The sequence below is a fragment of the Strigops habroptila genome, chromosome 8, assembly GCF_004027225.2.
Source record: "Strigops habroptila isolate Jane chromosome 8, bStrHab1.2.pri, whole genome shotgun sequence".
Classification (NCBI taxonomy): Eukaryota; Metazoa; Chordata; class Aves; order Psittaciformes; family Psittacidae; genus Strigops; species Strigops habroptila.
This window is the reverse complement of record NC_044284.2, coordinates 13,528,867-13,553,838: the sequence shown is the minus strand read 5'-3', so window position 1 is coordinate 13,553,838 and position 24,972 is coordinate 13,528,867. Positions and strand designations below refer to the sequence as shown.

At 36.5% G+C, this 24,972-nt stretch overlaps 1 protein-coding gene across 5 annotated transcripts in view; it reads left to right on the top strand.

The window, feature by feature from the left end:
• Positions 1–24,972, top strand: part of VAV3 (vav guanine nucleotide exchange factor 3) — a 171,110-nt gene that overhangs the window by 92,468 nt on the left and 53,670 nt on the right. For 2 of the 5 annotated variants that reach the window (XR_003992906.1, XM_030496163.1), the window contains exons 16-20: positions 7,273–7,323; positions 7,835–7,936; positions 9,366–9,466; positions 18,865–18,887; positions 21,931–21,976. Coding sequence is in view for 4 of the 5 variants with exons in the window: in XM_030496163.1 (XP_030352023.1) it covers positions 7,273–7,323; positions 7,835–7,936; positions 9,366–9,466; positions 18,865–18,887; positions 21,931–21,976 (323 nt within the window). In the remaining variant the exon portion in view is untranslated. The remainder of the gene's footprint in view (positions 1–7,272; positions 7,324–7,834; positions 7,937–9,365; positions 9,467–18,864; positions 18,888–21,930; positions 21,977–24,972) is intronic. The other 3 variants (XM_030496165.1, XM_030496166.1, XM_030496164.1) reach the window with 2 other exon arrangements.

Here is a 24,972-nt window from a genome sequence, read left to right as displayed (position 1 = left end):
AGAATTGATTGATTGATTAATTTAGTAAATAGCATCTTCAAAGATGATTGCAAAATATAACAGCCTAGCTGGAACAGAGAAAATAAATTAGCTATAAGTAATCAGCATTGCTCCTGAGAGGAGAAGGCAGAAAAGAAGCTGAAAATCATCCTTTGTGGAATGGCATTTCTCACCTTTAGTGAGAATAATTCTCTTAAGAATGTCATTTTCTCTCTTCACCTTTTATTAGTAAGTAATAAAATTATTGTAAAGATTTAAAAAGCATTATTTATTTGTGGTTGTCTCTGCATGCTCATGTCATTTTATTACACAAATGCCTTTATATTAGATGACAGCATGTTGTAGGAAGTGATCGCTTGAAATGGTGATAGTTGCACTGAGCCAAAATATTTAGAGTGGAAAGAAAGGATAGTGCAAATCTAAGGCTGGTTCTGCTCTTTGTGGGGATCAGGATTCTAAGGGAAGTATGCTGCATGTCAAAGCAGTAAGTGAGGTTGAACATCTCTTGGGACCAACTTTGCATGTAATTCTTCATATGAGGTTTGGCTGAAAGCTTTTTGTCTTATTTGACAGTAACATGTATGGTTTTCTGTTTCCTAACTTCTCCTGTCCAAGTTATTACAGAAAACATTTGAACATGTGACAAATGTTAGCTATATGCTATTGCCAGGTTATATGTTCCAAAACTTTCTGAGATGCTTACTGTCAGTTGTCATGGCTAACTTCTATGGTCCTTACAATTTTGAAAGGAGGCCACTTTGGCACAAACCAGGAATTTTAACTTAGGATATCTGCATAAATAAATTTCTGTTAGCAATTAATAACTTAGAAATACTTATTGCAGGTCGAGGTTTATTGAAGCATTTTCTGCCATGATGTCAAATATTAATTCAAGAAGTAACCCTGGAATGAGTATTTTCAGTGTCCTCAGGTAATGGCTCAGCTGTGCCATTTTCTTTATAGGCTATACGGCATGAATACAACATCAAAATTCATGTCATATATTTTAAAATGTGCTTCAGCAGTTTGTGCTAAGGGTGTCCAGAATTCTGAACAGTTCTGTATGGAACATTTTAAATTATTATAAGCATAACATGGAGTGCAGAATAATAACAGCTCTAAAATGCAAAGGTCTAACTTGGGGTTGAGAATTGAGGAGAGTTCAAGGTATTGATTTTTATCTGAGCTCTCTGTAGTATTTCTTCCTTTAATACTTAAAACAGTTGCAATTCACTGCAGACTCCTTATCTGATACTTCATGCATCTGCTTATTTGTTATGCTTCTGGGCTCACAGGTGGGCATACCTACATTAACTATTCTCTAAAGCCAAGTTTCGATCAAGTGAAATTGCTACTCAGTTTTAAATAAATTGCACTTTTTAAATTATGGGATATTTTGCAAGCATACAGTGGAACCCTATGTAATTTCTTGCGACATGACTGCATTTCTTGAAGGAACTGATATGGGGAAAAGATCTTAAAAACCTGGCATATGTAACCTTTCTGCAAAAAGGAGTCAAAACCAAAAGTAAGAGTATCAGTAGAACTTCCCAGCATGTTTTTCCCCTTTTTGGGGCAAAACTGTCAACCTCAAAGGAAGGGCAGCTGTCTCGGTGTACTGCTATGCAGAAGCTGTGTCTCTCTGCTGCACAGTCTGTTCCCAATCCAAGAGCATCCATACCTGGGCACTTGCTGCTCATCCAGGTCACTCAGAAAAACATTCTTATAGGATTGCTGCTGGGGGAAGCGAAGCTTCTTCTTCGAACCAAATTTACAGTCCCACTGAGTTATGACAATCTGGCAGAACATCTCATGGCTTAAATGATACTTGTGATGTTTATCATCGGTCCCCTGAGAGGAATGGCTTGATTCAATCAGTGTTTACAATGTTTTTGCTTTCTCAGTATTTAACAGAAGCAGCGATCTTCTGTGAGATCTTCACTGAGTGCTCAACAGTGTCTAGGTCAGCACCTGCTCTTGTTGATACCTTGTCTTGCTTTGCAGCTGGTTCTCTTTTGAAAGGAGCCTTTCATTTGCTCCTTTTGTATCCATTTGCAAAGGGTTACTTTTGCATTTCTTTTTGTGTGAAGTATTCCTTATTTATTGTGCATATATTTGAGGAATATAAAACGTTTTTGTTTTTTTTTTTTTATTTTTCCTTCTCCTGTTCTTTTGTTCTGTAATAAATTTTTCCTTCCAATTCAAGAAAAAATAAATTCAGTTTAATACTACTTGACGTCCATGAAGAAGTTGAGTTGTTAATTAAGCACTTCAGCGAAGCAATTTCTCAGCATTAATTGAAATGTTTATAATGGGTATAAGCAACACCTTTTCAGTGGCTGAGACCTAAGGAAGGGGGGAATCTGTACAGGTCTTAATTGCTGAAGTCAAACTAGTATTAAAGAGCTGCCAAGGAAACAATTCAAAGAAATGGCCCTCAAAATACAGCAAGAAAGACAGACGTGATCACTAGTGGAGGACAGCACTGGACCTTTCAGGCAGGTTATTTAAACTGCAGTTTCTAGCTGGTAGCATTAAAGGTAATAGTAAATAGATTTAGAATAAAAAAAGGAGGAGAATTTTTCTTTGTGCTGTGTTACAAGTTTTACTTCCTTTAACTCCTTGTGGAATGTGAAGCCACAAGATGGTAGATTTCCATTACTGTCTGCTGCTGGATACATCCTTGCTGCTGGATACATCCTTGCTGCTGGTGCTGCGCTATGAGTTTGACACCTGTAACCAGGTGCCGAAGACAGCAAATTATATTTGCTTCTATTCTACATTTTTATAATATCACCTCTTCTCATTTGTGTGCTCTTTTTCAGTAGAGGAAGTGTGCCTTCATTCCATTAATTTCCTATTTAAAATTTAAACTTTCCATAAGAATTTAATTAATTTAATCAATAGAATACTTTATCCCTTTATTATATTTTAGTTAGATTTGGCAGCCAGTAGGCTTCCAGTAATAAGTCAATGCAAAACAAACCTGAGACAATAGTTCTTAAAGGCTAATGTTGAAACATCTGAAGGGCAAAACAAGCAAGGGAAGATATATTCATTATGTTAAAATTTGTGAAATAAGGGTTTTTTCATTGTTTGTATCTTTAGAAACATGGCCTTTTTGGAAATGAAGACTTCCATTTTAGTGCATTTATTCTCCACATGTGAAAATAGGAGGGAGGAGCTATAGCACTAAAGTAAACTATCTCTTATCTGTTATTTATTTCCTTGGGTCACATTATCTGTAGTAATTATATGTCTAGTAGAGAGTTAACATAGAGTTTTGGTGCTGAAAGTTTAGTAGTTTTCCTGGTTCATTTTATTTTGAACGCCATAACTGCGTAGAGGAAGCTTAAACTGACAGTACAAGAAATCATATTTGTGCCTGGCCCACCGAAGAAATTACAATTAATTTGTTCTGACCAACCTCTTGTGAAAAGTACTCTGTATAGTTTTTCTTGTAAACAAACATGAATGTAAGAATGTTGATATAAAATTGAATTGTCGCTACAAGGTAATTGAATGCCTGTTGTATGCTATTGCTATATGGACACATTCTGATCTTAAAGTTTTCTCATCAGATTATGGTTTTGATTAAGGAAATGACAGTAACAAATCCAATCTAAGCTGCTTCATATTGATGATGTTCACTTTTGATTGCAGTATGCACCCTTGAAATTCTTTAGACCCAAGATGATCAAAGTTCAGTTTTGTAAAATGGCGTATAGAACTTACACTGGATATGTCAAGATTGCTAGGGTTCATTGCTTTGTTTCTGTTTAAGAATTAGTGTTTTGATTGTGACATATTTGTGCCCTGAGGGTTAAGAACTAACCAAGTTATTCCGACTTCCATAGGAGTGTTAGAAAACCAGCTTAAACTGTTTCATTTTTATTTATCTACACAATTATTTTGGTATTTTCAGGCAGGATAGTAGAGAGAGTTTATTCCATGTTCTGTAGGTATAGCAATAGGCACCTAGATGTCTTGTCTGACAAGATAATTTTGGGCAATCTATAGCATTACTCTCTGGTCAACTGTGCCATTAATCTAGACGAAGATTATTGCTAGAATAAATTCACACTGAAAAAGCTTGTGGGGGACTTGATAGCGTGACACTTCCTGACACCGTTTATAAAGGTGTTGCATTATGTGGATAGCTGAAGGCAGAGTTGGCCTATGATCAATTTTTTCTTCTTAGAAGTAAGAGTCAATAGAATGAAGTGGAACTGCAAATGTGAAGAAGCATTTGTAAAAGGGGTATGTTTCATGTGCCCAAGGTCAGCAAAAATAGAGTGCTCTGACATCTGATGATATCAAGGGCAATCAAATAAGATATTTGGATAACTCTTTTTCTATGCTGAACTCCGCAATCTTTACAGACAAAAGATCTGTTCAGAGATGCAGGATTGACTGAAGATGCTCATTCTGCTCCTTGAACGGTGGCTTTGATGACTGATGCAAAGACGAGAATTGCATGTCCAAATGATGGAGATTAACATGACAAGCATCTGTAGGTGTCTGGGTTGGTGGTGTAGCAGTGAATTGGTCCCAGTGTGACTGACTAATATTCTACAAGTAACTTGGAAAGAGAAAGCTTTACTCAAAAGGCTCAGGAGCAGCCCAAGGACGTTGCTGTAGCAACTGGAGTAAACCAGGTTATGGGGATCTAGCACTGTGCAGAAAAGAGTGCATTCATGGTTGCCCCTTACAAAAACTCTGCTCCTGAACTGAGGAGACAACTGGAGAAATTTTCCTGATTGCAGATTCACTCTGTTTCTGTATCCTGACATTTTGTCTCTGCTAGAGTGTAGGAGTTAAAACAGCCTGAGGAAAATGTAGAAGAGAGGAAGGGAAACTACTTTTGACTCCCCACACTGCTTGTAAAAATAAAAGACAGTTTTACCATGAAATGAAGAACATGTTCTCTGTTATTATTTAGCTCAGATTAAGTATTTCCTGTATATGTGTGGCTTCCTGCTCTGTCCATTCATCGAGATTGTTTGACAGGAGAAATAGATAAAACATTTCATTTTCGATAAGCCTGGTGCACCACATAGTAGAGGTTGTCGTGGAAGGAAGACTGAGGGGCCTGTGAGGGTTTGACTGGTGACTGTTCCACTGTGATGGGGAAGGAACGCAGTTAAAGTCCTAAATTAGATTTTCCTAATGTTAGCCACAGAAGTTGCTTCAGAACGTTTGAATTTTTATAACTATAGTGTGGGGAGGGTTTCCAAAATTTGTCTTGTATTACATGTTTTCAGTTTTGTATTCCTCTACTTATGCAATTAGGACGAATGTATCCAAATTTTAGCATACAGTAGAGAGCTGAAGTTCTAAGTCTGTTTATCTGGATAAATCTGCTGTCTTGTTTACGACATTTTAATCCAATAGTTTAGCCCATAGGTGCAATAAAACAACTTATGTTGAAGGGTGGAATGTCTTGTGACAGCTCTTTTGTGAGGCACAGCTTCATTCTTTGCCATTTTAGCACTATGCTTTTTTCCTCTCAAGAATACCTTTTCCTATTAAGTACTGTAAAATGGAACTGAATGGCTTTACAAAATACAAAGAAACTCAAATATTACTTTTAATATAAAGAAGAATGAACACAGCGTATCATCTTTGTTCTGCTAATAGGAGGTATATTTTTCAGTAGTTCAAGTATTTGTGTCTTTGTGGAATATAGCTTGAGAGATGAAGAGAATTTTTATATACGAAAGGAAGTTATATGGCAATATGCTTGTGTTAAACAACTGTCTGTATGCAGTTGTCAATTTTTTCATCTGTTACACTTATTTTTGAAGATTAAACGAATGGATTTTTTTCTTTGATTTTTCTTGAAAATTGGTCAGGTGATTAGGATTAGTTTAATATGATTTAAGATCTGATGAGTCTCTGCACATTAGGCTGATTTTTTTGACATGGTTTTGCAAGCTATCCTGGTCTGAACCAAATGGTCAACTAAATGGGAGTGTAAGTACTGTAATTTGTTCCAGGGAGTTTTCAGGATTGTCCACAGTTAATTACGTACCCTAAGAGGTTTTAGCAGCCCCTTGACAAACATGTTGTAAAATACAGGCTTTGCTCTGAAGAGTTAACAGCCCCAAAATGCATAATACGTTTTTCTCTTGGTTTAAAACATTCTTTACTTTTTTTAAGATTATCGTTTATCCTGATACCTGTACCTTCTTGCTGTAATGGTAGTATCCATGCCCATTTTAGTTAGCAGGAGTTTTGGTACTGACATCTTGCATATCATAGCTGAAGGAGAGACACGAATAGGGTAGTTAAAACAGTACCGAGCGTAAGGTTATTCTCAAGCATAAAAGTGAAATCCCATTTGCTTTTTGAGTACAGTTTCATTTTCAGCACATTTGTTTTCAGCAGGTGGATTAGAAGACTGACCTTTCTGACACTAGGTACTTAAATAGATTCTTTTGAATGTGGTGTGGTTTGTTTTTTTTGTTTCCTTTTTTTTTTTTTTTTTTTTTTTTTTTGGCGAGTGTTTTCATTCAGTCCTGGAGAGGCTGATGATTGCATGGTTACCAATATTTATGTTTCATTGCAATTTGTGGCTGGTCTGTATTTTAGTCTAAAAGTTATTTATAATACATATAAAAGAAACTTATCTATTAAGTCTCTCTAATGCACGAATTTGTAGTTTTGTGTGTTGGAAAATTTCGTGGTTGGTCTTTCCTTGGAGTGTCATAGACTCTTGAATTCCTACCCTCAGGAATTTTTTCCTGTTTTAATTCCTTTGTGTATCACATGTTCTTCTGCTTTTGCGAGAAAAATACAAGAAATTTATGGAATCCTAAGCATTCCTATATAAATATTTAAAAATCCATGAATATTTTTTTTCTTTTCTGATAGTCTAGTTTAATATTAAGTAATGCACCTAGCATTTTAGTGTTACTGTTTGTGAAATTGTTAAGCTAGTTTGAGAATGTTATTGAATAACAACAAAAAATCAATAGAAAAACCCCCGGTCCTGGAAATGGGGAAGATGACAGAAAAAATTGAAGGGATTACTTAATAAAGTTTAAATAAACTTGCAAACAGTCACCAGTGTAACAAAATGATGAGTGGGTCATTTTTAAATTATACTCTTGCTTTAAAAAGGGATCAGTAGGGAGGATAAACAGTACAGTAATGGGCCAGTGCTTTGTATATAAATTTGATCTTTGGAAATAAGCCTGCCAATACATGTGGGTGGTATCTTAGCAGTGTGAATAGCGATCTTCTATTTTATTTGTTAGGTGTGTGTAGCAACAGCTGTAGGCATTGGGCAATGCATTTAAGAAAGACTAGCCAAATCCAGTAAGTATTTTCTAGTTGCTTGTGAAATCACTTGTGTTATTCAGTGTATTCCTGCATAACTCTGATTTAACTGTCCTGAATTTCCTGCTCATGTCTTCAAATGAGGTGGTTCTCAGTAGGAGCTGCTCTTTTTTGTACATCCACATAATAAAATATTTGAGAATGAAAAAGTGAGTGTTCTTAAGGTCTATAAAATGATCCTAATTACTTGAACAACAATAAAAACCAGATGATGTTTGTTTTGATGTGTTGTTTTCTAAGTATTGTGACAGCTAAGGTAGTTACAGGGTGTATTTTAAGGACCAGGTCTGCATAGTATCGTAATTTAGATTTTCTTTCAAGCTGCGTGGTCAAGTCCATGTTTCCCGTTTAACTCTGTGAAAAACATTAAAATATAAATAAGACTAGTAGTTCATGGATTCAGTTTTCCTGCTGTGAATACTGTGTTGTGTTCTATATTTCATTGCTTTAAAGCAGATTGTATTTGGCTTTTTTTTTTTTTTTTTTTTAGCTCAAATATACGGCCAGATTATGCAGATACCAGCTTTCATGAGTTCAAAATGCATACCTTCAGTCGTGTGACGTCTTGCAAAGTCTGTCAGATGCTTCTGAGGTAAGATTTTTAAGTTGTAGAATTTCTTTGTTGGCAGGGCTAATTTCTGAATTTGAAGCAGTATATTGAAGTCACTGTGTCTCTGATACTTCACTAACAGCTCTTGCTGAGAAACACCTGTCTTTATTTCAGAATACAGGCCACATAATGCTTTGTTCTGCATAGGCATGCCAGTTGCTTGAAGATAGCTTGGGTATCCCAAAGTGCTACCTTATGCTATATAGACGTGTCCCTGGATATCTAAGTTGTATTGAAAGCCTATTGGACTTAGCTTTATAAAGTGCCTAAATCACTTTTAAAATATTATTAACTTCCAAACAAGAGCTAATGTGTAAATACTGGGGGGGGGGGGGGGGGGTGGGGGTGGGGGGAGGAATAAATCTGAACCTTGTCTTGGAAGCATCTGTAGTGAAGGATACTGTTACGTCCTATAGAACATAATTATGTTGTTATGAATTATTATCTAAAGAATCTTGCATTCCTGGGTAGCATTAAGGAAAAAGAAAAAAATGGAAGACTGCGTTAAAACATTTTTATACTTTCTATTGTATTAAATAGCAGTTGCTGTGCATTTCATTCAGGTCTACCTCGTTCAATCCTGTGTTCCATTCAAGGCACCCTATTTTCCTGTGGAGATGAAGGTGTCATGCTAGACTAGGATGTATAATCTCTCCAAACTGGTCAGGATAATCTTGGAGACAGACAAATCTAGTGTGAATAGTAAGCAGATAGATCAACTGATGGAACTCATAGAATTGTTCAGAGGTACATGTGAAAAACCAGGTTCTCTGTTCGCTATTCAGTGAATCGTACCTAAGAGAAAAGCCATGCACAAATCTGAAAATAAATTCATTTGCTCAGAGTCAAATTCAGATTCCAATTCATTGAGGGCAACTGGAGAACATTAAGAGTAAGAAAAGTGACTCCTTATTTTGAAGCTTTTTTCTATCCCCCCCCCTTTTTTTATGAACAAATTCAAGAAAAATATTTGCAACATAGCCTATAAACTCCTTAATGCTTAAATATATATTCAAATTTACAACTCTCTTGAAATGGGTCTTATTTTTCATGGCGTCTAAGCAAATTCCCGTAGAGATGAAACGAACTGTAGATCTATAGTAGGATAGATATGTAATGGTGCAATTTCAGGTGTACTAGACATACTTAGACAAAGTTGCTTTGGGCTAAATTGAAAGAGATTGTTATTCTACAAGTAGTACAGAAGAGCTATCTGGTTTTGATTTTTAAACGGCTAGTAGAGATGAAAAGCAGATGAGCTGCTTGCCACTTGTCACTTTTTCTTGAGTCTTTAAGGACTATTATTATGCACAACAGCAAATGACTTCTAATACCGTCTGCCATGTCTCTTATTTCCTTTATGTGTGGAATTTATCACTCTAATGTATTACTACCCAATTTTATTTTACAGGGGAACGTTTTATCAAGGCTATTTATGTTCTAAGTGTGGAGCTGGAGCACACAAAGAATGTTTAGGAAGATTAGATAATTGTGGCAGAGCTAATTCAGGTGGTAAGTCATTTTTATTGTTAGAATACTATTTTTAATTAGGACATAAAACTTGTTAGATATAATTAAGGTTTAAATTACCTCTAATCTGTGTTTATTGTAACATACACACTTGTGATACTACCATTTATAAGCACAATTAGAGTTGCATTTAGAATTCATAGGGATTTTTATTGCTATTAAATTGAAATGTTCAAAAGCAGGACAGAACTGTTATAGGTCAAACCCAATTTCTTCATCAATGTTGTATACAGCAAGGAATTGCTCTCGTTTTAATCATAGACTGCTCATATGTAACACTTACTGTATGGCATATCATCTATCATCCTTGTGGTTCTCCCTTTCTGTCTATGTCAATTTTCATATTTTCCTTTCAGCTCCTAAGGTGTTTGTTTGTCCTGCCTCAGCTTCTTCTTTCATTTCTTTGGTTTCCATGGTTTCTGTCCACTCACAGTATTCACAAAAAGGTGATTGATGGCTCTTTACTTCCCACATCTAAGGATCATTTTTTTCCTCTTCTTTTAATCAGTTCCTGTAGTCTGAGTTTCTTCCCTAGCCATTGTCACTTTGCACTTCCCTATTCTTCTTCTACTATTTGGGACCTGAAGAACTCTGACTTCAGCTGCCATTTGGTCTCTCTCAGATGACTCCCAATTTGAACTCTCCCCTTTCTGCTCAGTATTATATCTGCAACTCTTTTTCTGACATCTTCTGGATCTCCCACTGCTAATGTCAAACGTTGGCTCTCATCATTTGCCACCCTTCCCTGTACCTATTCAATTGGTGGCAGTGAGTTTGTTACACTCCAGCCAGCTAAGTCACACAATGGTAGTGTGTTTGACTCTTCCCTCTGTCTGGGTTCTTAACTATTCTTTCTTCTTTCTAGAGATGATTTGGTGCTGATGGGATGGGGGACACAACTGACAAACATACACATTCCCACCCTTGAATTTCTCTCCCCATTAATACAGTTAAATTCCTATTGTTTGAATGTGTTTGAAAGAGAAAAGTTGCAGGAAGAATGTATGAAGATTTCTGGAAAGCGTAGTTGTATATGCTGGCAAAGTTTCTCATTAGTTGTCCTTCTGAATTCTCTAAAATCTGTACAATCCTTTACAGAATTATTTCATAATAGTTTGTGAAGTTTCTTGCATGTCTCACATAAGCTACTGCAACCTCCTCCATTGGGTTATTTTATTTTTGACATTACTATATACAGTCTTTGCAAAATGCTGTTGCAGAGAGAATCTCTCTCCCACTGCTTGAATTACATCATGGCTTCCTTCACTGCTCTTCAGTAAGATGCTGCTTCAAGAGTTTTGCCTCTAGCTTTTTGGTCCTTCCAAAATGGTGAAAGCTTGTTCATGTCTTTGTCCCTGTTTGTGTTACTTGCTGACTTCTACTTGGTTTTTGGCTCACTGTGCTGTTTGCTTGCCTCATTCTTTCATGAAATGATCAGGATGGCAGGTACTGACTTTCTGGTGCAGTCAGTGAAGTTAGTTTTCTCAGTTGCTTTCCTGTATGAGTGATTTTTCATGCTATGATCCAAGTCTGCCCAAATGGCTTATCATTCAAGAACTCAGTGAGCAAGAAATAACCACAAGAGCCACAATAATCTCTGTGCTTTAGGATTATTCTTTTACTTCCACCTCACATACAGCTCAACAATTATGTCCCCACCCAACTCCTCAAACCAAATAAAACAATGACACATTAACAAGCCAGCTAACACCCTAGTTTCCATCCTCACTACCCTATCTCCTACCACTCTCTCCTACAATCTTTACCACCACATAGAAACTTAGAATAATGTAAACCAAATGCCTTCAAAGCCCTAAACAAGAGTTAAACACTCTTAGTTTCTGCTAAGATCCACAGGTTACTAACGTGCATCTTATGTATGCAACCCAGATGCTTTAATTAAGGTAGACAGATCTTATCTAGACAGATGAGTCTTGATCCCACAAAACTCTAGATGCTTAAACCAACAGGGCTTCTGCCTACCAGACTGATGCACTCTCAATGCATATCAATGCATTTCAACTTGAACTTCAATACAGAGTTAAGACGAGGAATCAAACCTCTGTAAAACTGCCTACAGCCTAATGCTTCAGCGCTCAGCCATCTTACCTGTGACCTTCATTTAACCGATGACTATTGTCAACTAACTATAAAGATATTGGCACCCTTTATCTAATCTTTGGTGTATGAGCTTAAATGGTTTTCATAGCCCTTAGCTTACTCATCTGTGCAGAACTTTGACAAATAATATTTTGTAGATGCAAAAACTGTAAAAGCAACCACAGCATTTTTCATTGAAAACACAGGTTTTTCATATGACCCCCTACAGATAGGCTAAAGAAAATATTTAAAATTCTATTAAAATTTGTATATTTTATAGCAATTACATTTTAATTGAGTGGAAAAACGAACAGTCTTCACAAGAGGTTTATCTTCCCTGGTGTAAACCACCCCTACTTCTACTTTTTTCTTTTTTTTGCTCCTTCTGTTTTAATTGTTTTTGTAGTTTTTATTTCAATAGGATAGCTGGCACCCCAGGATGCAGGAGCTTGTCTTTCTATTCCTTTGTAAAGATCAGTGGACACATATGGTGCAAAATAAGACTGACCATAAATACCCAGATAATACAAAGTCTGATTTCTTGCAGTTTTCCTGCATATATACCTAAGTAATGTTGTGAACTTCCGCCCCCCAAAAAAACCCCCCAAACCAAGCCCCCCCAACCTTCCCTAAATCACAACTGCTTCTTCATAAATAGAATAAATTATCATTTTACAACTTCAAAGGAGCAGATTGTTATTTTGCCCTGATTTTTGTAAAATGGTACTGTGCTGAATCTTTAGTGAAATTGGAAGCAACTGGATGGTTAAGGTACTGTTCTGGGTTGCATGGTGAGCTTATGCCCACGTGTTCTGTTCTCTGCAATCTCTTCAAACTTCTCCTTCTCTTTTCAGTCTATTTTTCTTCTCTGCAAAGGCTCCCAGTTTTCTGTAGCTCTAGTACAAGGTAGAAGATTTGTGTATCTTTCACCTGCTCATAAGGCAAAATGACAGGAGATGCTCGGCTGTGGCTTCCTTACAGCCTGCTCTGAGAGTAGATCATAGCTGCAGAAACAAAATCTGAATTACAATTCCTGCTATTTTCCCCCTGGCTCTATGAATGAATTGAGTATGGAAAGGGTAAATGTTTTTGCCCGCTTTGCTGAAAATGTGTCCTTTTTCCACCTGGTGAGGGACTTTGGCCCTCATTGTTACTCAGTTGGAGTAGGAAGGGAAATCTAGAGATTTTTCTCTGCTGTTTTCCATTTTTATTGCCTTTATTCCATCTTTATTTGCCTTTTCAAAGAAAGAAGTGTTACTGATTGAGCAGTGCTGCCCATTCACAATGTGCACTGAGTAAGGAGAGGTTAAGGAGGAGGAGCTTTACCAGTTCCTGTTTCCCCATATGGTCCAGAAGGGGATGGGACAATTCATACTCGTTTGAATACTGGTTTTGTAACTTGTGTATGAATGATTTTCTGGAGCTATGTTTTCACTTTTCCAGAGCTATGCTTAGAAATTGTGCCTCCCATAAGTTACCTGCCATGCTTGTTAAGTTATGAAATATTATTAAAGGAATTGATTAAACAACCTGGTCTAATGGAAGGTGGCCCTGCTCATGGCAGGGGGTTGGAACTGCATGATCTTTAAGGTGCCTTCCAACACAAATCATGTAAATTTAACATTTTCTCTGCATTTTGTGGAAATAATATGCTCTGCATGCGCAAAATGCTAAAATACATCTAATTTTGATTCTTTTCCTTTTCAAGTCTTTAGAGAAATTAATTTATGATAAACTCATTTTTTCTAGTGGTGCTCCTGTGGGAAATTAGCAAAGGTGGCCTGAGAGAGCACAACTGAGAAGTTGTGGAGCATAGCCAGAATGCTTCTACAGTAGCAAAATGCCTATTTATTGTATTGCTATATATTTCTTTTGTTTCTAGGGGACTATTATAGCCTTTTTCACAGGGTATAATGGATATAAAATACAATCATCCTTTTGGGAAACTGGACTCTATATATATATATATATATATACACACACACACACAAACACACACCCCCCATGATATATGTGTGGTTTGTTTAATCTGGTGTTCTGTCATTCTGGTAATGGTTGATTCCAGATGCTTCACAGGAAAGAGTAAATTCTTTGTGTAGTAGTCAAAGCCTAGGTATGATACTATCTTAATCCTGTTAAATGTTCTTCTTGCCTTTTTGGAGTTCTAAGAGATTTTACATCTTGTTAATGCTTTTGCATAGCTTCCTAATTTTTGTTGATAGAAAAACCTGACTGTGTTTCAGGAGTTTTGGAACAGTGAGTTCTGTAGATTTTTTTTTTTTTTTTTGTTCGGCTTTTGTTTTTTATTGTTTGTTTTCATAGGTTGCATATCTTATCCGGGTTATGTTTGACCTTTTTACTTTTTTAGTTTAATGTGTGACTTTGTGCCTTTTTGTGAGAAGAGTCCGTGGAAGTCTTGACTGGCTGCTTCTGTATGATAAATTATTTTATAACTTCTCGAGACTTCAGATTAGTATACTCTCTGAACTGATTAGTCTAAAATCTTTCCTATTATGTCTTCATAAGTGGAACTTTTTCTCTACCTCAATTTTCTTTCCTATTCTGTAGGTCTATTTCTAGAAGTCTATTTGAAAAGAGGTGATCAGAATTCAAAACATGGCAATGAGAATATACCATTAGGTTTCTTAGAGGCATTTTAATTTTTCTCAACATTTTCTGGTTTTGTACAATTTAAGCTTTTGTTTTCTTTTTAGACCCTTGAGCAGATGCTTTTGCTAGCTGTTCTGAAATGATGCTTAGAACCTCTCCGAGTGGATTAAATCTCTTTTGATTTCATTCCAAGTCAGTTTGTGAAAATTCAAAAGATATCCAAAGACAGATGAAAGCTTTAGAACGACAAATTTAACAAGTGTCAGATTTAGATGATACGCTTATGAGAGAAACATTGACAAAATCTGAAGATAAATTGCTGTGTTGTCGTGCTATGCCTTATACACAAACATATGTCAGCTCTTCAGATGTTTTGCTTTAAAGAAGGACAGTTAAACAGACTGTAGAAGTTACAGTGATAATAGATGCGGAATTAATCAGTTGAATTAATAAATAGAAGAAAACGTCTACATTTATCTCTTGATTTTTTGGTTATTGTTCCTGCTCTTGTTGGTGTAAATCAGCAGTGCTGGTTGAAATTTTCTGAGCTTATTTTTGTCATTAATGATTTAACTTTTTTCCCCCTGAAATGCTGCCCTGTACATGCTTAAGTAGCCCTCTGCATCGTCACATATTTTACTTTTATGCCCTATCACTTAATTTTTCTTTGACTTGAAATCCTCAATGTCCCCTTTTTTTTGCTAATGTTCTAATGAAGTCTGTGCAGCCTTAAACACAAGGCCTTATGAAATCCTTAATCACAAGGATTATAAAATGTATGCACATATTTTCTGTCAGGGCTATTTATAAGGACATATGTGGTGTTCTTTCTCTGGTGGCTGATGTGGGGGTCTCCTCTTTCTACCTCTTCTGGCATCTCAACTGCATTCCTATGCCTTATTTCACTGCACAGGACAATTTTACTTATCTGGTGAAGCTCGTTGTCTAGATGGAAGGGTTTACATTTGGGAATAGTTAAATAAGCATGAGTAAGACACGCTTTTAGCAGACAAAAGGAGAAGCTGTCTCTCCCATAATTCCTGCTGTCATTTTACAGGTTATTCTGTGGCCCTTGCAATTTTTGCAGAGGTCTTCAGGGTTGATGAAACAGTATCATTCTTCCCAGAACATACTACAGAACTTCAGTCTGTTTTCTAGTCTAAACCAGCAGAACTAACAATTTATTTCTATTGCCAGACTGTAATTTTTCCAAGTCCATCCGATTATATTGAGTTAAGTGTTTTCAGGCAAATATTTGCTGGTTCCACAGACTACTGAATATTTCAAGTAGATGAGCCTCCAATAGTGGTTCTAGAATCTGAAAGTGTTTGGAATATTTTAAATACCATGCCCAACCCACAAAATTTTCTTCTTTATATTGCTGTTCCCAGGGAATGTTAGAAACATCTCTCATTGGGGGAGAAATCGATTAGAAAAACAATAACTGGGCATTTTAATAGTAATTTTTAGTTAACTTATGCATGGCTCCTTTCTCCTCTGGATAATTCCATTTGAAAAAGTGCTTCTTTGAAAAGAAGTTTCTTCAACTGTTTGATGAACTTGAAAGTAAATGTTATCATAAAATTGGGTCAAGTTTGGAGTTGCTTTCATATGCTAATGTTTATGCCCAATAATACAGTCCATGCTGTTTATGTAATAATTACTTGCTACAACACATTAGAGATTATTCACAAAAAGCATGTATTTTGGACATCTAAAAAGAAACCAGCAGTTTTCACTGTTTACCTTTTTGCTGGCTTGATCAATAGTTGTGAAATTGCTGGCTCTCCTTCAAACCTATCACATCAACAGAATTGACAAGTAAATGTTCAAATCCCGGAATATTCATTGGACTTATGACACTTTGTATTTAATTGCAACAAAGGTTGTGCTGTATTGTGTAACTAACCATCCTTGCTCAACCTGAACAAAAGTCACTTGGGGGCTTAATATTTTTTGCAGAGTCCTACACTATGGTACTTCTAGGTCATGATTTGCTTTTGTTCTGATTACGCAGTGACTGGCTAAATGACCGGAAAGGAGCAGGTAGTCCCCACAGCTCCTTGAAAGTGGCTTGCTTTATATTTCCTGCATTTTAAATATTTTGGATTTTCTTTTGAAATAGGAAGGTGAGTAGTTCACTACAGATGCTTTGTATTTACCCTCCATTTAGTTAGCATGTAAATCCAGCTGCTCTGTTGCATCCCTGTGGAGCAGCTTATTCCCATTTTCCGATCTGTGCTCCCTCACTTATTGAGGCCAACTGTTGCTCCTGTTGCTTTTGTAGTAAAATATAATTATCCAAATGTGACCCAATGGTATCAAGGCCTCAGTGAATAAACAAAAAAACCTAAAAATTGTGCTGAACTATGGCAGTAAAAGTAGCTTGATCTCAGAACTATGAACTCAGTAATTTCACTGGCACATTGGTGATGACCAGGAACTTGAATTAAAATTGTCATGTGTAAAATATCTGCTGGTGGATATCCTCAGACATCCATTTTTTTCCTAAAAATAGCAATAAGGTTTGGTTTTTTTTTTTCCTCTTGTGAAAGATTTGAAAAGAAGATCTCTCATGAGGAAGCAATTCACATAATTCAGTAAGGAATATCCTGAAGTACAGGAATATTTAAACTGTAATGAAATAACAAGATAAACATAAGTCTTTGATTTTTAATAGGCTTTTATGTGGAAATAGAGATACTATATATTTTTCTTGTTCCTGATGTGTTAGTAATGAAGTCACAAATGACCTTTTGGTCCCTCAGTGTTACTGAAGTTTAAGGCTTTTTTTCCAAACCCCCCTCCCCCTCTTTTAATGAATTTTATTTTATGCAAATTGTCAGGTGTACTCAGTAGCTGCCTGTGTAGTGATTTATTGAATCCAATTATTGAAAACTAATCAATTAGTTTCTTAATTATTTATTATGAAAAATTTTGGGATGTTGCAATCAAGAAGTCAAATTAATTTCTTCCCATTGAAAGATAGAATTCCAATTCATTTTTTGGATAAAAGATCTGCTGAACTAAATATAGGCTATTAAAAAACAAACAAAAAAACCCCCACCACAAACAAAGAAACAAAAAACCCAACCCCAACAGAAACCCCCTACCCCCTAAGTCTGGATTTAAAGTTTTGCCGACCCTGCAAGTACTTACCTAAATGACTTCCCTTCATATGCAGTCATTTATAATGCTGAGATGAAACGTTCAAAACGTTTCAAAACGTTCAAAACGTTCAAAACATTCAGATTTTGGCAAAAGTCCTGAAAGGCATATCAAATTGCCAAAGTAAATATCAAAATTATATTGAATGCGAGCAGCATTTAGGCAACTAATTCCCTCAGGCTCCTTAGGAAGCCTCAATAGTGTATCTGCATCTCTTCCTTTGGGGCTGGCTTATTTTTCTTCTCTTTGCTCACTATACAAATGCTAATTAATACCTTTGGAAAGGTTGTAACCATAAAAGTGTTTTCTGAGGACGACAGGATGATGTGTCTTTGGCGCACTATATGAGAGAGGAAACAGTGACTGAAAGTGTACGTGAGGAGAGAGCTCTGCCAGTGGTAAACTGGCTGTGCACAGTGGCTGTGCTTCCCTGGCCCAGCCCGGAGTCCTCAGCTGGCGTGCTTGGTCTTGGCATGCCTTATCATCTTTGCATAAAAAATTTAAATGCCAAAGATTTTTTTTTCCCACACTTTACTGTTTAATGCAATTTTTATTTTTTTATTTTTTTATTTTTTTTAAGCAGAACAAAATCTACGTGCAGTTAAAGCTTTTTACTTGATTTACTCTGAATATGGCTTATTGTTTACAAGATATTACGTAAAAGTTTTCAAATGTGATGATATACAGACCAGGCATGTGCAGTTTGTGCTTTGCATCAGCAGTATGTGCAGTGCTAGAGCACATACAGCTAAATACAGCTGTGTATGGTTTGATAAGGCACAGAACCGAAATCTAGCGTACACCCAAACACCTATTTCCAGATCAGACAAAGAAAAATGTAGAAAATACCCATTTTGTGTCTTATGTGATGTGTGGTGGTGGTGTGTGTGTAAAAGTGTTATTGTCTTGATGCAGTCCTGACCATCCACAGGACTGTATCTTTTTTCCTCATTTTTAAATAATACAAGTGAATTCATAGCAAAAGAGGCATTTGAAACACCAATAGCTTCAGAGTCTGTGGTATGCCAACACAGTGCTGATTTGAACTTAAAGACAGAAAACACAGAAAATTTTGAAGCTAAAGGTGTACATATTATCTTGATATACATTGGCATGCGATAGACAGGGACAAGAAAAGGTGTGAACTCGCAGCGAACGATTATAGCTTTTGAATTCCCAACAACTCAATATTTAAAAAGTATTTTCAAAAAGTTCTAAAAGTTCATGAAATTCAGACTGCTGTGCCACCGCTGGGAAGTGCAGCGTAGCTGGCAGCAAGGAGCCTTCCCGGCCGGCTCAGCGCAGGACCGAAGGGCGGGGAGGAGAGCAGAGCACAGCAGGGTTTGCACAACAGCCCCGGGCTGCCAGGGCAGCTGCAGGTATCAGGTAGCGCAAGAAGGCAGTGGTGTTTCTGTAATGCAGCACGGCACATGCTGAGATTGCTAGATAAATAGTGTACAATTTACAATCGCCAATAATGCCAATTTTTACTTATGTTTCAGAACACGGGAACCTGAAACACGAGGTAAGGATTTTTTTTCCTTTGCATGTAATGTTTGTTTTGTTGGTGACATAAGAACTCCTTATTTATGTTGTGCATGTGCTGTTGGAGCAGGTATGTTTTCTCCTGTGTTTAACAACAGATTTCTTGAGGGTGGTGGGAAATAGAAATTGTCTAAAAAACAATGGATTCATAATTAAATATAAATGTATTCTGTTCAAAGTGAGAGTCAATTTTCAGTTGGTATGGCTTAGTGCTGAGAGCACTGGAAGAAGTAGAGATGAGTTGTTTTTTTAAGTTACAGGTAAAAAACATACACTGCTTCACAGCTGGTGTCTAGATCCTTACTCTCCCTAGACCAAATCTGGTAGTAGTTAAAAGTAGTGTCTCATTTTTGTTTTTAAATACTAGAGAGTCCTGCTGGAATAACATGCTAGTGTATCAATCTTTGCCCTGCCAGACTGCGGGGTGATGAAGGATCAGCAGGGCAGTGTTTGCCTCTTCATCTAAGAAGACTTCAGTTGCTCTAGAGCTATCCAGTCAGTGGTTATGGAGTTGATATAATCTGGAGAGAATGGTAAAATGGGCACTGTAAAGAGAAGCTACCATTGTGCACATAGTGTACTTTACTGTCAGGCCAAGAAGGCTGTAAGCTACCCTGGGGTATTTTCTCCCCAACTCCTGGTGCCTTTCCACTAGAGTACAGAAGGGCATGGCAGCTGGGTTTTGTCTGTCACTTCAGACAAAGGAGAGGCTGCAATTCAAACGTAACATATAATAGTTTCCAGTGTCTATTTTAGATCAGAAGTTTATGGTAATAAATTGCTTAAACTGCTTAAATGACATGCTGCTTATGAAGAACATATGAATGTGTATGTTACTTCTCTCCATATGCGTGTATGTATTTGATGCTATCACTAAAACAGATGATGGAATTGGAAGGATGTTATTGCTGACATGACTGGTGCAGGGGGATTCCTGGGCAGGGCTGACCACATTTGTGCTTGGTGGTGTTTGAGCTGTTTTGGTGTCACTGTGTGTCGCCTTGGCACGCTCTGGTGAGCTCCCTGGCTGCTGGCCTCCAGGAGCAGGGCAAGGTGGCCCGGGAGGAGCTCTGGGTGAACAGAGGGCTGCACAGCTGTCCACCACAGACCATGCCTGAGGCACTGCTGCCAGCCTGTTCTCCTCACTGCTCCCTCAGCTGTGTCTACTACCTTGTGCTGCCCAGCTTTTCATACCTGTGCCTAGAAACACCTGCTAAGTAAGGGCACTCTAATATACAAAAACTGCAGCCTAATACTCGCAGTACTGCAGCTGACAGGCGGTGCTGGGACCCGTAAACATATTGCTTGGTCTTGCTGAATGAGATTGCCAGACCCACTAAAGCTAACTGTGGTGAGCATATGGTGGCTGGACGAAGATAATATGTATATTAGTTGTATTTAATCCCTCTTCCTCCTTGGCTTCTTACCCTCTAGCTTGATTCATAAATGTGTTTTTCTGAGGGAGAAAATGGCTTCCTTTCTAGACCTACTGATTTGCAGTTGGCTATTGAGTTGATCTAAAACATCAGGATTTCTTTCATTTTTACCAAGACTCTTGTTTAAGTGCCTGCTTTAATTCTCCCTGTGCAGCAGTAAACTTGAGCATAGATTTTGGATCTATCTCTATTTAGTTTTCATACCAGTAATGGAATAAAGTCTACTGGTACTGCACTAATATTTAAAGGTATTGAGCATGTATTCATACAGCGTGATAATTTTTTCTATCTGGTCCTTTACTATACATGATTTATGTTGTCATAGAATTATTATATTTGTTTTTCATTTCAACTAAACATTTTTGTATCTACCTTTGTGCTTGCTTTTCCTACTCCTGCCCCTTTCCCTCTCCTGTGCAATTCTGTGGTTACTCACCACTCTACATCAATCCTTACCAGCAATGCAGCCTACATTTAAAATTAAATATCTAGGATACAAATGAGCCCTTTGTTTTTATTCACTAATATTACCTTCATTGTAGCAGCACTTTTAGATTTTTCTACTTTCCAATGCAGATGAAAAAAAGTTGCATCCTTTCTTAAATTAGAAGTCTGGGGCACAGAGAGAATGTATCCAGAGACTCAGGAGTTTGAAAGCTGTTTTTATACCAAGCTTTTGGTTTTTCCAGCTTGCTGCAGGGCTTGGTTGTGCCTCAGGTGACTGCTTTTTGGCTTGCCTCAGTGTGTGTCCTGCATCAGCTTATATCAACTGCAAGTAAATCAGAGCAACCTAATTGTTCCCTTTGTTATGCAACATGCTTTTCTCTGCTTGGTTTGATTAAAAAATAAATAAATGCATGAACCTTCATGTAAGCTACCAGTTAAAACAAGTTTGCAAAAGCAGATCAGTAATTCACAGATATGTGTTATTTCACATTTAAATTTTCAGCGATCCATATTAAATGTCTTGGAGTATATAATACATTAAAAAAAAAAAAAAAAAATTTCAGTCTTGTAGGAGAGTTTCTGATTTCACACAGTTTTGGTTCATCTAAATCTAAAAAAAGAGGGAGTCAAGTTACTAAATATATTTAAGTACTTGCCCAGAAAACAAGAAAATTAAGAATTCCATAGGAAATTTTAGCTACCTGAAGTACAAAGCAGTAATAGCGAAAGTTTTGACCTTATCAAAGCAGCTTACATTGCTTTAATACTTTCATGTTTGTGGACATTATCTGGGGCAGATAGTGCCAAGCTGTGTATTTTCCCTTATCCTATTCATAGATGATTTAAAAAAAACCCTGTTCTTGGTATCAAAAGATGCGGATGTATGAGCAAACCTTCTATGGACTAAGAATCTTTTGAGCCTAGCATCAGAAAAAATGGAACATATGAAAAAACTGTCTACATTACTAAGAATATTTTTCAAAATATGATCTTCCATCAAGTTAAAGATAATTGTGGTAGTGGTTGGGGGAAAATAAGAAAACCAGCTCTGCCTAGTAGATTGTGGGAATGTCAGGAGTGCAGTGTGCCTACATGAAAACATGTTTATTCATATCCTCGATTTGTATTTTTGCTCTGCAGAAACGAACGAATGGAATTAGAAGAAATTCTAGACATGTGGACCCAGGTTTGTGTCATGGCTTTTTAGTTGTTAAACATTAAGTAAAAAGAGTGAGAAAGCTGTAATTGACTTTATCAAATTGCATTGTGAACACTATTGTAATCCATGAAATGTTGAGAACTTTATTGCTAAAATTGTGAAAGTCTAAAGTGATTGTACTGCTTGAGATTTCGAAGGTAAGGTCAGCTGGTTGAACTCTAATTTTTTTTTTTTTTTTTTTTTTTTTTTTACTTTCTTTTATTTTTTTTAAGCAATGAACCTGAACAACAGGGCTTTTTTTAAAAAAAATCACTAAGTGATGAAAAACAGACAGTTGCTTTTAAAGGTTAGGCTCTTGTCTGCAAAGTTGTGGGTATTCTCAACCCTAACTGTAGTGGTGCTCAGTGATTAGCTATACTGAATACCAGTTGCTCTTCTAAAAGGCCAAAATAACGCAATTGCAGTTTTAGGTAGAATTTCAAAGTGGTTTTATTCTTTTTGTTAGTTTATAATAGATGCTTTTGTGGAATCATGGTAACAGCAGCCCTTGAGAAAATTGAATGCTTGCTTATAGGCTGTGTACTCAAGTGGGGGAACATTTTCTCTGGAGACCCGTTGTGTTTCTCTATAAAATACTCAATGGTTTTCAGTGTAACTGTGATTTTAGTGTCATTTTTTACAGTAACTACATTTCTGTCCTTTGTTTCTCATATAGTTTAATTACTGAAGATTAGTTATGCAGATATTTGGAACAAAACTAAGCTGTGGATTATTAAATATTTCTAGATGTGGACACCCGAGAATAGTTGGAGTCAAACATTAAACAGAATGGCAACTCTGTACACCACATTACAGCCTGACAGAGCTAAGCACTTTTCAAAAAGTAGGAATGCTGGTAGTGCCACTAGCATTGCAGCTGCCTTGGCTCTGAAAGTCTGAATGTTGTAACTAGCTGAAGCAGACCACACCTTTCTTACTCACGTACCTTTGACATGTTTTGAAACACGTATCGTCACTTTGTTCCCTCCAGCAAAAAAAATTGCTTCATGATGCTCCTAAATTGTTCTCTGTGTTGTTGACTGAAGTCATAAAAGAAAAAAGAAAAAAAAAAAAGCACCCTGTAACTCTGAAAATTAATACAGTCAGAGTGGAAAACATCAAGAATATCAATCAAATAATGCAGAAAAGGATGACAACAGTCCAAGGGGGCTGTTGTGATTTCTTCCCATTCAATGGTATATGTTTCAGTGACATGTAATGTGTGCTTGCAGAATAGTCTTTATAGGTCCAGATCTTTAAACATAGCTGTCTCATGTAGACTCCTAAAAGGCTAAGAAATTCAGCTTTGAGAACCTTTTGAGTATACTGGCAGTTTTACTTGCTTTTTAGGTCTGATAGAAGTATATACGTATCTTTATATACAATGATGCTTTAAAATTAGGTTTTATTGAAGACTAAGTACCATTCAGATCTCCAGAGTCATTGAATTAAATAGATGTTTGAGAGCTGTATGTAAACAATGCCTAAAATATGTTTCTACTCCCTCACCACCCCATGTGTTTACCTATACAGAACAATTCTTTGAGGAGTTGGGATATTCTTATTGAATAAAATTATTGGTCCCCATTGTATTTTTGAAAGCCAGTAGAAATGCCGAACATGTGTGTTATGTTTAGGTCCATTTATTAGAGATATTTTTACAGAAGACTGTCTTACAGAATTCCTTCTGGCAACGTAAATTTTTTAAATCAATAAATAAAAAAGATGTTACATAAGAACGTACTCCATACATATAGTTTGTCAGTTTTCAAATTGAGTTTTTTAGTTTGCATTTTGTCAGCATATGTGTTCTGATTCCTGCTGTAGTTTGGTGGAGATAATTTTTTTAATATATGAATGTCTTCAGTAAACTCTTGTTATCTCCTGTGCATATTCTAAGTAATATTGTTCGATTGCACATTGCCTTGAGAGACAGAAGATGCTATTCAGAGAGCAACACTTGTAAGAGATCAGTTATTTCAGGCATACATAACTGCATTGAGTTTTTCAAGAACAGTGGCATATAAATCTCTGGAAATCCTGGCACTGTGCTGCTCTTTTTGATGGAGAAGCAGTCAGAGATAACATTCAAATTTTAGTTGGGGTATATGTGTGCTTTTTGGTGTGTGATTTTTTTTTTTTTTTTTTTTTTTTTTTTTTTTTTTTTTGATTTTAAAAGGAGGAAAAAAAAGTTTGCTTGATTTGTCATTGTTTTGTTTGCAGATTGATTTGTCATTAGGAGGTATAATATGCTGCTGCTACCTTGTTGCATGTTATGGTGCTGAAGCATGGGCACTAGTTTAGGAAAGCAAGCATTTGCTGTGAATCAGTAACCAGCACCTACATTGTCTAAATATTGATGGAGTTTGACATAAGACATAAATACAATTATTTTCACAATCTGTGATCTGTGAATCACAGTCTATGATTTTGGGCTCCAAGTATTTTAGCACAAACTTTTCAAATTCATGTTCTGATTCGTCTGTTTCTGGTTTTGTCTTTTTTAGTAAAAAATAATGAATGTGGCTGGCACACCATAGTCAAGTTAATGTGTTGTACTTCTCTTTTTATGCTTGTTGGAGCCAAATTCAACTTTTACTGATACAGCTTAAACCTGAATGAAAAAATCATTTAATTTTGAGAAGTATTATAAGTGGAAAGATGGTTTAAACAAAATAATGTGAGGATACTGGATTAAAGTATCTTTTGCTTCAGTATCTTTACCATCAGTCTACTGGTAAAACTTACTGATGGAGGAACATACCTAGCTGAAGTACCCTAAAAGCAATAAGTTGTTCATGGCTGTTTCATTTGTTTTCCTTTAAAGTTTGGTTAAAAGTTTTGACAATAATAGTTTCTTCCTCAATATTTGCTTTCTGCTGAATGAGAAGGAAAGGTAGAATGAAAACTGATTTGTGGATAATGAGGCAGAGAAATTCCTGGGAAATGAAACTTGTGAAAAATACATGCAGAAACTGTACAAA